Below are 12,488 nucleotides of genomic sequence, written 5' to 3'. Positions count from 1 at the left end.
TAAAGATGGGGCTATCATGATTACTGTTTAGCAGAGAGGAAGAGTTAAGTCAAGGCCGTAAATTTAAAATCATTAGCAAAAGACCTTTCTTATTTTCTCATGTGTCATTGTCAAGGCCATCCCTAGTTGCTTTTGAGAAGATGATGGTTGAAATAACTCCACAGAGGCCAGTATCCCATCACCATGACACCATTTATTTACATGTACCTGACACTGACTCATCTCCCGCCAGGAACCAACTCTCAGAGTGAACAGAACCTCCAACACTCCTGTCTTTTTTTTCTTTTCTTTCCCCCAGCCCCCATGGTGTGTGTGTGCAGGTGTGAGTCACAGTGAAAGACATAAGGTGCACGAATCTTTATTCAGTTTCCACCACCAGGAAGAAAGGAAACACCCGAGTGGCCAGTGACAAGCAGTGCCCTTCACATTAAAGGGCAATGCTGTGTGATCAAACAGTGAAGAGGAGGGAAGGGATTAAATCAAAATAGAATTGGAGGGGGAAGTAATGCACTCCACCCCCTGCGGCACCCACCTCTCCCTGAACAGCTCAAGGGTGTTGCTGGACACCGCATGCTCCTTCTCCAGAGACACCCGGGCTCTGTTATAACCGAAGAAGAGGGGCAGGCAGTCGGCCATAACAACCCCCTCCACGGCCCAACCCTCCTGTTTGTAGCTGTCAACCAAGGCTCCCTGACTGGACGAGATTAACAACCCCAACCAGACAACCCATATTCTACAGGTCCACTTAGCTGACCTCATTACAATCACTACAATAGTAAGTCGATATTTTGAGCCGCTGTAAGAAGTCCCACAATGCTGTTAGGGAGGTCATTCCAAGGTTTTGACCCAGTGACACTTAAGGAAAATGATATAGTTCCAAGTCAGGATGGTGAGTAGCTTGCAGGGGAAGGACAGATGGTGGTGTTCCTATGTATTGTTGCCCTGTAGCTGGGAGAGGTCATGGGCCTTGAAGGTGCTGTTGAAAGATTATTGTTGTTGTCCACCTCGTCAGTGGTATACACTGATGGAACTGTGTGTACACAGTGATGCAGACAGTAAATGTTAGATACTGGATAGAGTGTCCATCAAGTGGGGTGCTTTGCCTTGAAATGTTAGACGGGAGAGGAGAGAGTCTGTCTTCAAACATGGTGTGGGCTGTGATGTTTTAGCTCAGAAGAGGACACTAATAGTATAAGTCATTTTTAAAGGCAACTGGGCAAATACTCAAGCATGGGGAAGGTTGTAAGGTTATAGATAAAGAGGGAGATTTGGAATGAAGTATGAATTTTTTTTAATGAGCTAACCTGGTCACAATGGATTGAATGGCCTATTTATATGTTTCAATGACTCTAATTTGAGGAGGTATCCATATTGAATTTGCTGAATTTCAATTAAGTAACATTTAAAGGGCTAACCACAAGCTTTCCTGACTACTGAACAGTTCCTTGACTGTAAAAGTCCTCATTGCTGAGTCTGACTCAGTGCCCACTTGGAGCCCGTGTGCTTTAGCGTAAACATTGGCTGACAAAAAAAATGGGGATATGACAGCAGTTGGCACTCAGGAGGGAAAAGATTAAAAACTGGGGATAAAATTCCATAATACATACCATTGTAAACCTCAGCTTATCACAACCCCCTAATTCTCATTAACCTCCTGCACCTCTACCCAACACCTGTTCATTGATTCCAATCAGCTCCAAGTTTTTTTTATCCATTTGTGGGACATGATGTCACTGGCTGGCCAGCATTTATTGCCTGTCCTTGGCTGCTCTTAAGAAGATGGTGGTGATCTACCTTCTTGAACCACTGCAATCCACCTGCTGTGGGTTGACCCTCAATGTCCATCGGGAGGGAATGTGAGGATTTTGACTCAGTGACAGTGAACCAACGTCAATATATTTCCAAATCAGGATGGTGAGTGGTTTGGAGGGGAACTTGCAGGTGGTGGTTTTCCCATGTATCAGCTGCCGTTGTCCTTCTAGATGGAAGTGGTTGTGGGTTTGGAAGGTGTTGCCTGAGGATCTGTGGTGGATATCTGCAGTGCATCTTGTAGAAAGTACATACTGCTGCTTTTGAATGTTGGCGATGGAGGGGTTGGATGCTTGCGGATGTGGTGCCAATCTAGCAGATTGCTTTGTCCTGGATAGTGTCAAGCTTCTCGAGTGTGGGTGTTCCACCCATCCAAGCAAGAGGGGGGTATTCCATCACACTCCTGACTTGTTTCTTATAGATAGTGAACAGGCTTTGGGGAGTCAGGAGATGAGTTACTCGCCTTACTATTCCTAGCTTGTGACCTGCCCTTATCACCACTATGTTTATGTAGCAGGTCCATTTAGTTTCTAAGTAATTAGTAACCCCCAGGATGCTGGTAGTGAGGAATTCAGTGACGGTAACACAATTGAATGTCAAGGGGCAGTGCTTAGATTGTCTCTTACTGGTGATGGTCATAACCTGGCATTTGTGTGGTGTGAATGTTGCTTGCCACTTGCCAGCCAAGCCTGGATATTATCCAGATTTTATTGCATTTGAACCTGGACTCCTTCAGAATTTGAAGAGTCACAAATGATGCTGAACATTAACAAACATCTCCACTTGACCATATGATGGAGGGAAGGTCATTGATGAAGCAGCTGAAGATGGTTGTGCCTGGGACACTACCCTGAGGAACACCTGCAGGGATGTCCTGGAGCTGAGATATCTGACCTCCAACAATCATAACCATCTTTCTATGTGCCAGGAATGACTCCAACCAGCAATGAGTTTACCCCCATTACCTACTGATTCCACTTTTGCGAGGACTCCCTGATGCCACACTTGATCGATGGCAGCCTTGATGTCAAGAGCTGTCACTCTCACCTCACCTCTGGAATTCAGCTCTTTTTGTCCATGTTTGAACCAAGGCTGTAATGGGGTCAGAAGCTGAATGGCTTTGGCGGAACCCAAACTGGGCGTCATTGAGCAGGTTATTGCTGAGTAGGTGCTGCTTGATAGCAATGTTGTTGACACTGTCCATCACTTTACTGATAATCAAGAGTAGATTGATGGGGTGGGAATTGGCCAGGTTGGATTTGTTCTGCTTTTTATGTACAGGACATACCTGGACAATTTTCCACATTGTCGGGTAGACGCCAAGATTGTAACTGTACTGAAAGAACTTGGCTTGGGGACTATCAAGTTCTAGAGTAAATTTTCGGTCTTATTGCTGGAATGTTGTCAAAGCCCACAGCCTTTCCAGTATCCAGTGCCTCCAATCATTTCTTGACATCACATGGAGTGAATCGAATTGGCTGAAGATTGTCATCTGTGATGCTGGGGACCACTGGAGAAGACCAAGATGGATCATCCATTTGGCACTTCTGGCAGAAGATTGCTGCGAATGCTTCAGCCTTATCTTTCGCACTACTGTGTTGGGCTCTTCCATCATTGAGGAGGGGAATATTTGTGGAACCTCCTCCTCTAACTGTCCATCACCATTTGCGACTGGCTGTGGCCAGACTGCAGAGCTTAGATCTGATCCATTGGTTGTGGGATCGCTTAGTCCTGTCTATCACTTGCTACTTATGCTGTTTGGCATGTTGTTGGCCTGTTTGGTACCTTCACCAGGTTGACACCTCACCTTCAGGTATGTCTAGAGCTGCTCCTGGCATGCCCTCCTGCAATCTCCATTGAACCAGAATGAAATTTGTCAATGCTTTGATTTTAAAATCTGGTCCTTATTTTTAAATCGCTCCAAGGCTTCACACCTCCCGTCTGTGTATAACATCCTCCAGACACACAGCCTGTGGGAAATCTTGACTCTGTCTAATTCTGGGCTTTTGTACTTCCCCAATTTTATCCTGCGTTGTGGCTGTACTGTCTGCTTTTGGGACTCAGAGCTCTGGAATATCTTTTCTAAATCTTTGGGACACTCTTACTTATTTTTCACTTTTAAGGTAAAAAATGAGGTCTGCAGATGCTGGAGATCACAGCTGAAAATGTGTTGCTGGTTAAAGCACAGCAGGTCAGGCAGCATCCAAGGAAGAGAAAATTCGACGTTTCGGGCATAAGCCCTTCATTCACTTTTAAGGGACATTCAAAACCTACTAAAGAGTCGAAGCTTTTGGTTATATGCACGCTTTTCTCATAATATGTCAAATCTTAGAACATAAAACATAGAACAATACAGCGCAGAACATGCCCTTCGGCCCTCAATGTTGCGCCAACCTGTGAGCTATTCTAAGCTCACCCCCCCCTACACTATCCCATCATCATCCATGTGCTTATCTAAGGATTGTTTAAATCTCCCTAATGTGGCTGAGTTAACTACATTGGCAGGTAGGGCATTCCACGCCCTTACCACTCTGACATGCTTCTGACATCTGTCTCAAATCTATCACCCCTCAATTTGTAGTTATGCCCCTCGTACAAGCTGAGAATCTTGTTTGATAACGCTGGCGTAAAGCACTTGGGGCATTCTGCTATTCTAAAGGCACTATATAAATGCAAGTTGTATGCATTTTGCATAAACTAGTCCACAGAGGACATATTTATGTGCCATCAATACAAAAGGTTTAAAATTTCACAACGCCAAGGATCTTGTTTACATAATCACGATTTACAGAATTGTTATAGCACATGATGAGGCCATTTAGTTCATGGTTTCTGCACTGCCTTTTCAAATGAGCAATTCTCTTAGTGCCATTCCTAGCTTTCTCCTTCTCACTCTGCACATTCTGCCCTTCCAGATAACACTTTAATTCCCTTTGGAATGCTTTGATTACTCCTGTCCTCACCATATTCTCCAGACATGTATTCCTCACCTTAATTCCTCACTGTGTGGAACGATATTTCCTCATTTTTTTTTTGCTACTTTTATGAACCAGGAACAAGGCTCTTCAAGCTTTCTACATCAATCAATAAGGAAACGGCTGATCCAACTTTAACCTCAGCCATTGTTACATGGCCCTCGTTAGACTAGCTTTTAATTTCTTGCATTCAAATCTCACCAACTATTCAAACCCATGAGCCTGGGTTCTGGACCATTACTCCAGTGAAGTTATCCCTGCCTCCCCAGAAAAAATTGCACATGTATAAAGATTCCTTCATCATCTTTGGATCAAAATCCTGAAACCCATGGCTGACATGAGTTGGGAACACCTTCACCATGTGACAGTAATGTTTCAAGAAGATGGCTCACCATTACCATGCAAGAGGCTGGTACAGAACAGCAGTTAACCTAATAAACTGGATGCCTATTAATTTGTAGCTTAGTTATGGCACTCCTGCATTTGAGTCTGAATGTTGTGGGTTCAGATCCTCAATCCAGTGATTTGAGCACCTACATTTGACTGAAGTTACACTCCCAGTATTTACTGAATGCTGCACTATTGGAGGCACCATCTTTGGGATGAGACATTGGTTGAAAATCAGCCCACTCCCTTACAAGGATACAAGGGAGTGCTCCCCATGGAACTCTGGCCAGTACTTATCCCTGATCCAGCATGAGTCAAAGTATATTATCTGCTCATTGCTATTTGTGGGATCTTGCTGTGCCTCATATCCTACAACAATTTTCCCATTTTTAAATTCTGCCTCTAAGATCCTCGTTGAGCTTCAAGGCTCCAGATAAGCCCCTAATGAGGAAGGCCCCAAGATGGTGGGCTCCATGATGCAGCAAATTGACCCAAAGGGGGACAGCCATTATCTCTCACTTAACACTCTACATCCTCGTCAAATTGGTAACAAATTGATTTTTTTAATGTCAATGCGGAAGTGATGACTGACCTTCGACAGAGATGATAGCAGATGAATTGACACAGCCCTTGGAGTTACAGGCAAAGCACTTGTACAGCCCAGCATCCTCTTCTTGTGCTCGCTGGATGGTCAGCATTTGGTTCTGCTCACTGAGGATGACCCCTTGAAACAGAAACACTTTCCATTAGACAGTTTTCATCTCCCCTAGTAGACCATAACCACCTTTGCATCCCATTTCACCCCCGTGTCCCTGAATACCTACCTTGGGTCTTCTGCTAGCATTATCGTCCAATTGCTCATTCCTCCCCTGACAATCTCGTTTGCAGGCTATTTGGCTGCAGAAGGTGACAGCCAAATGCAAAGTTGTTTATATGCAGTACTGCCTTAATCATTGAACAGTGCTGTTGGGTGGCATGGTGGCTCAGTGGTCAGCAATGCTGCCTGATAGCACTAGGGACCCAGGTTCAAATCCACCCTCAGGTGTCTATCTGTGTGGAGTTTGCACATTCTCCCAGTTTCTGTGTGGGTTTCCTCCCATGGTCCAAAGATCTGTAGGTTAGGTGGATTGGCCATGGGAAATGCAGAGTTACAGGGATTGGGCAGGAGGGTTGGTGAGCACTTGATTGGCTAACTGGCTGGCTTCCACACTGCAGGGATTCTAATTCTATGATCTCATTATGTCTGCGTCAGCAGAATTTTCCAATTGCTCCCACTCCCCTGCGTGTTCTTCATTGCCCAGTAAAATTTTCAGTTCAGGCTTCGATCTGATTCTAATGAAAGTTATCATTGAATCTGCTACCATCCTTTTGCGTAGTGCATTGCAGATTATAGCAACTCACTACGTAAAAATAATTCACCTTAACTCATCTTTGCGGCTTTCACCAAATATTTTAAGTCTCTGTCTGTTGGTCACCCAATCTTCAGAACCATAGAGTTTTTCCAGCACAGAGGAGGCCATTTAGCCCATCATACCTGTATCAGCTCTCTAAATGAGTGTCCCACTTAATGTCGATCCCCTCCTTCCCCCGTAACCCTACACATGCTTCCTTTTCAAAACATCATCTAATTCCCCTTTGGAATATATTGACTTAACCTGTCTCAATGCATGTTCTGGCAAAGCACTCCAGACCTTGGGAGAAATTTCTTCCCCACATCACTTCCACTTCTTTTCAATCTGTCATTTACAATCCTTGCATGGGTCAGAATATTTTCTGGGGTTTAGATCAGAGTGGCGCTGGAAAAGCACAGCAGGTCAGGCAGCATCCAAGGAGCAGGAAAATCGACTTTTCGGGCAAAAGCCCTTCATCAGGAATAGAGACAGGGTGCCTGCAGGTTGGAGAGATAAATGGGGGGTGGGGAGGGGGGCTGGGGAGAAGGTAGCAAAGAGTACAATAGGTGAATGGGGGGGTGGGATGGAGGTGATAAGTCAGAGAGGAGGGTGCAGTGAATAGGTGGGAAGGGAGATTGGCAGGTAGGACAGGACATGAGGATGGTGCTGAGCTGGAAGTTTGGAACTGGGGTAAGGTGGGGGGAGGGGAAATGAGGAATCTGATGAAGTCCACATTGATGCCCTGAGGTTGAAGTGTTTCAAGGTGGAAGATGAGGTGTTCTTCCTCCAGGCATCGGGTGGTGTGGGAGCAGAGGTGGAAGAGGACCAGGAGCTGCATGTCCTCGGCAGAGTGGGAGGGGGAGTTGAAATGTTGGGCCACGGGGTTGTGGAATATTTTCTCCCTATTTTCTCTGTCCAGCTCCCTCATTTTGAATATTGTAATAAGATCTTAACTTGGCCTTCTCTGATCCAAGGATCCTAGCTTCTTCAATCTATCTTCATAACTGAAATTCTTCATCTCTGGAATTATTATTATGAACTCTTACTGCACGCTCTATAATGCCTTCATGTTCTTCCTAAATTACAGCAATCAGTACTAGACACAATGCTCCAGGCTGAAATTTTTTTTTTACAAGTTAAACATCATGTTCTTGATTTTGTACTCTACGCTAGTAAAGCATAGGATGACATGTATTTTATCAACTGGTCTCCTATTCCCACACCTTTAAAGACATATGCACATGTACACCTAGATGTCCCTGCTCCTGCACCACTCTCAAAGCCATACCTTCTACATTATATCATCTCTCTATAGATTTCCTACTAAAATGTATCACCTTGTCCTTCTCTGTGTTCAAAATCATTGCTACCTAATCAATAACTTGTAACTTTGTCCTTCTGAAATTCTACACTCTACTCCTCACAGACTATAATGATCCCAAGGTGTACATTATCTGTGAATTTTGATTGAGATTGATTTTGAACACCTTTATTATTCACCCCTTTAAAATTCCATTCTTTCGGGAGAACTATCCCAGCTTCTCTCCCCCAGCCCTGCCTCGAGCATCCTCGTTGACGGGGGTTACTGTGTAGCAATCAGGAATCCTGTAGAAGCTAGGGGAGCTCAGAAATAGGACAGTGATTCTGCAAACTCCGTCTGCTCCTGATAAAACCCATACACTTAGCAATGACAGTGGCTATATTATAGAATCCCTGCAGTGCAGAAGCAGGCCATTTGGCCCATCAAATCCACGCCAACCCTCTGGATAGCATCCTACCCAGACCCACCCCCCTTTAACCTTATTCCATGAGATCCTGCATTTCCTATGACTAAAAGACCTAACCTGCATATCACTGATCATTATGGGGCAATTTAGCGTGATCAACCCACCTAACCTGCACATCTATGGACTGTGGGAGGAAACCGGAACACCTGGGGGAAACCCATGTAAACATGGGCAGAATCAAGCAGACTAAGGCACTATATTCAGATCCCGGTTTCCCCTGGAGGCCTGGGTTCCAATCCCATTAGTTTGGGAAGGTGATGGCATAGTGGTATGATCAGTAGAAACTAATGTTCTGGGAACCTGGGTTTGAATTGAACCACTTATCAATTTTAGATTAAATTCCCTACAGTGTGGAAACAGGCCCTCCAGCCCAACCAGTGCACACCGACCCTCCTCAGAGTAATCCACCCAGACCCAATTCCCTCTGACTAATGCACCTAACACTATGGGCAATTTAGCATGGCCAATTCACTTGACCTGCACATCTTTGGACTGTGGGAGGAAACCCACGCAAACACAGGGAGATTGTGCAAACTCCAAACAGACAATCGCCCGAGGCTAGAATTGAACCTGGGAGGCAGCAGTGCTAGCCACTAAGCCACCATGCCAATCATTTTGACCCATGGCAGTGGCTTGTTGGTCTAGAGGTATGATTCTCGATTCAAGTGACTGTGGAGATTGTGAGAAGTCCTGGGTTCAAATCCCAGAAGAGTCCTTGTCAGCTTTGACTTTAAAGGGGCAGCGCGGTTGCTCAGTGGTTAGAACTGCTGCCTCACTGGGCCAGGAACCTGGGTTCAATTCCAGGTTCGGGTGACTGTCTGTGTGAAGTTTGCACATTCTGCCCAGTCTGCGTGCTCCAGTATCCTCCCACAGTCCAAAGATGTGCAGGTTAGGTGAATTAGCCACCTAAGTTGCCCATTATGTTCAGGGATGTGTAGGATGGGTGCATTAGTCAGGGGGGAATGGGTCTGGGTGGGTTGCTCTTTGGAGGGTTGGTGTGGACTTGTTGGGCCGAAGGGCCTGTTTCCACGTTGTAGGGATTCTATGAAAGTGCAAATTCCACACAAAGGGCTCAAAGATTTCCCTGCTCTATATTCCTCAATCCCACAGTAGGGGAAATGCTATTTTCTCAGACTTGACAGGAGCTTCTAACATGATCTGTTTGAGTTTTCATGGTGACAATCTCTAAGGGTAGCCCCCCTACCTTTTATCTCAGTCCACTTGGCACACCCTCCTCATTCCTGAAGAAGGGCTTATGCCCGAAACGTCAATTCTCCTGCTCCTCGGATGCTGTCTGGCCTGCTGTGTTTTTTTTCAGCACCACATTTTTAAACTCTGGTACTCCAGTATCTGCAGTCCTCACTTTCTCCTCATGTGATCTCCTAGACTGGTTTCCACCACTTGAGAGAGTGTGCTATGAATTTTCCAAAATATGCCTTCCTCTGTTGGTCCTGGGTTTTGTCAGGTTTTAGATTAGAATCCGTACAGTGTGGAAACAGGCCTTTTAGCCCAACAAGTTCACACCGAGCCTCCGAAGAGTTAGCCACCCAGACTCATTTCTCTACCCTGTATTTATCCCGGATTAATGCACCTAACACTATGGGCAATATAGCACGGTCAATTCTCCTGACCTGCACATCTTTGGACTGTGGGAGGAAACCCATGGGGAGAATGTGCAAACTCCACACAAAGAGATGCCCGAGGCTGGATTTGAACCCAGGTCCCTGGTTACTGAGAGGCAGCAGTGCTAACCACTGAGCCTTTGTGCCACCCTAATCTGGGAGGAGGAAGGGATTGGTGAGGTTCAGTGAAAAGAGGACAAGGTGAGGCTGAATGGTCTAACCATGTTGCCAATGACCCAGCCAATGACCTTATTAACGTTAGCAATCGAGGAAAACGTGGAGAGACATTTCTGCAGGTATGCTGGAGTGTACATGAACTGTGGGAGGAGACTTAATGTTTCAACCTCCCATTCAGCTAAACAACAATGATAAACTGCTCAACCCTTCTTCAAAACACAACTCCTTCATTCCAGAAACCAATTGAGTGAACTTTATCTGAACTTTCTCCAGTGCAAGAGCATCACTTTTTAAGCAAAGTATCAAAAACTGCACTGAGAACAAAAATGCTGGAGATCACAGCGGGTTAGGCAACATACATGGAGGGAAAGTAAGCTAACGTTTCGAGTCTAGGCGACTCTTCGCATCTGCAGTAATTTGATTCTTTCAAAAGCTATGCACTACTCCAGGTGTGGCCTCACCAATGGCCTGTACTAGTTGTAGAAAGACTTCATTATTTTTGTTCTCTACCCTCTTGCAATAAAGGCCAACGTTGGCTTTCGTTTTTATCTGCTGTATGTACCTGCATGTGAACTTTCAGTGATTCATATACAAAACACCCAGGTAACACTGCACTGTAGTTTTCTGCAATTTCTTTCCATTCAAATTCTGCCCGTTGGCTCTTACCTGAGACTTCATGGAGTGGCTTTTCATCTTTGAACCAGATGACGGTGGGGTGGGGAGTGCCGCTCGCTTTGCAGCTCATGTGGATGGAGTCACTGATGTTGACTGAAGTATCAGTCAGGTTGACGAGGAGACTTGGCATCTCCTGAGCTGCAAGAAGATGTAGAACTCAGCATCAGGTAAATTTCATACAGAGCAAGGTTTTGCTTAAACACATACACAGTTTGAGGATCTCAAAAACATAGTATCCGTGCAAAGTAAACGCATGCCGATGACACGTGAACTCCATTTGTCACTATTCTGGTTGTATCAGGGCTAGCTGAAAACATTGGGAAACCACATAATATAGGATTGGAATCAGACAGAGGCTGGGCTAGGAATAATGGCACGTTCCCATCCCTAAAGGACATGAGTGAACCTGCTGTGTTATGATACAATACTGGTGACAACGTAGAGGAACTGTTACTCCGTATCTAACCCTATGTTGTTCTTGTCTTGGAAGCATTTATTGGGGACACTGTAATGGGGGATATACTCCGTATCTAATCCCATACTGTACTTGCCCTGGAAGTGTTTAATGGAGAGTCTGTTGAGAGATCTTTACTTTGTACCTAACCCCATGCTGTACCTATCTTAGGAGTGTTTGATGGGGACAGTGTAGAGTGAATTCCTGATGAAGGGCTCTGGCCCGAAATGTTGAATTTCCTGTTCCTTGGATGCTGCCTAACCTGCTGTGCTTTAACCAGCAACACATTTTCAGCTCTGATCTCCAGCATCTGCAGACCTCACTTTTTACTCACAGTGTAGAGTGAGCTTTACTTTATCTAATCTTATGTTGTATCTGTCATGGAAGTGCTTGGTGGGGACAGTGTGGAAGAATCTTTACTTCCAGTTTAAAAGGGTAGAGTAAATTTTATGTATTCCCAGTGCAGCCCCAAAGGTTTGCACTACTCTGTCAAAGGCTTGCAGGATCAGCCTCTGTCTGTCCACTCAAATGGGTGTACAATATCCCAAAGCACATATCGAAGTAACACAGTGGTGTTTTTTGGTCCAATATTTATTCTTCGACCATTTTTATTTAGGGCAGATTTATTGCCCATCCCTAGTTGCCCCTGAGAAGGTGGTGGTGAGCTGCCTTCTTGAGCTGTTGCTGTCCATGTTCAAGATATAGATGCACAATGGAGGAGGAAGGGAGGCAGGGCCCGGATTTTGATTCAAGTGAAGGAACAGTGATATATTTCCAAATCAGAATGGTGGGTGACGTGGAGATGAACTTGTAGCTGGTGGATTTCCCATGTATCTGCTGCATTTGTCCTTCTACATGGTAGTGGTTTGGAAGATACTGAAAAGGAGCTTAAATGAGTTACTGCTTGTAGATGGTACACACTGCAGCTATGCCTTTGAGGATACAGGTGCTCCTGAGCAAATCTTGGTGACGGACATTGAAATCCATCACATTGTGTGCCTTTTCCAGCCTTAATGCTTCCTCTAAGTGGTGTTCAACATGGAGGAATACTGATTCATCAGCTGAGAAAGGGGTTGGGTGTAGGTGGTAGTAATCAGCAAGTCTTTTCTTGCTCATGTTTATCCTGAGGCAATGAGACAATGTTGAGGACTCCTAGGGCTACTTTCTCCTGACTGTACACCATGTGTTGCCAACTCAATTGGTGGGGTATG

At 45.1% G+C, this 12,488-nt stretch overlaps 1 protein-coding gene across 1 annotated transcript in view; it reads right to left on the bottom strand.

The window, feature by feature from the left end:
* Nucleotides 1-12,488, bottom strand: part of flt4 (fms related receptor tyrosine kinase 4) — a 237,547-nt gene that overhangs the window by 37,848 nt on the left and 187,211 nt on the right. The window contains exons 14-15 of the mRNA XM_060837385.1: nt 10,815-10,961; nt 5,764-5,895 (exon numbers count right to left, since the gene is read on the bottom strand). Of these exons, the coding sequence (XP_060693368.1) occupies nt 5,764-5,895; nt 10,815-10,961 (279 nt within the window). The remainder of the gene's footprint in view (nt 1-5,763; nt 5,896-10,814; nt 10,962-12,488) is intronic.

This window comes from Hemiscyllium ocellatum, chromosome 16 (assembly GCF_020745735.1).
Source record: "Hemiscyllium ocellatum isolate sHemOce1 chromosome 16, sHemOce1.pat.X.cur, whole genome shotgun sequence".
Classification (NCBI taxonomy): Eukaryota; Metazoa; Chordata; class Chondrichthyes; order Orectolobiformes; family Hemiscylliidae; genus Hemiscyllium; species Hemiscyllium ocellatum.
Note: the sequence above shows the minus strand (reverse complement) of the source record. Positions and strands in the feature narration are given on the sequence as shown.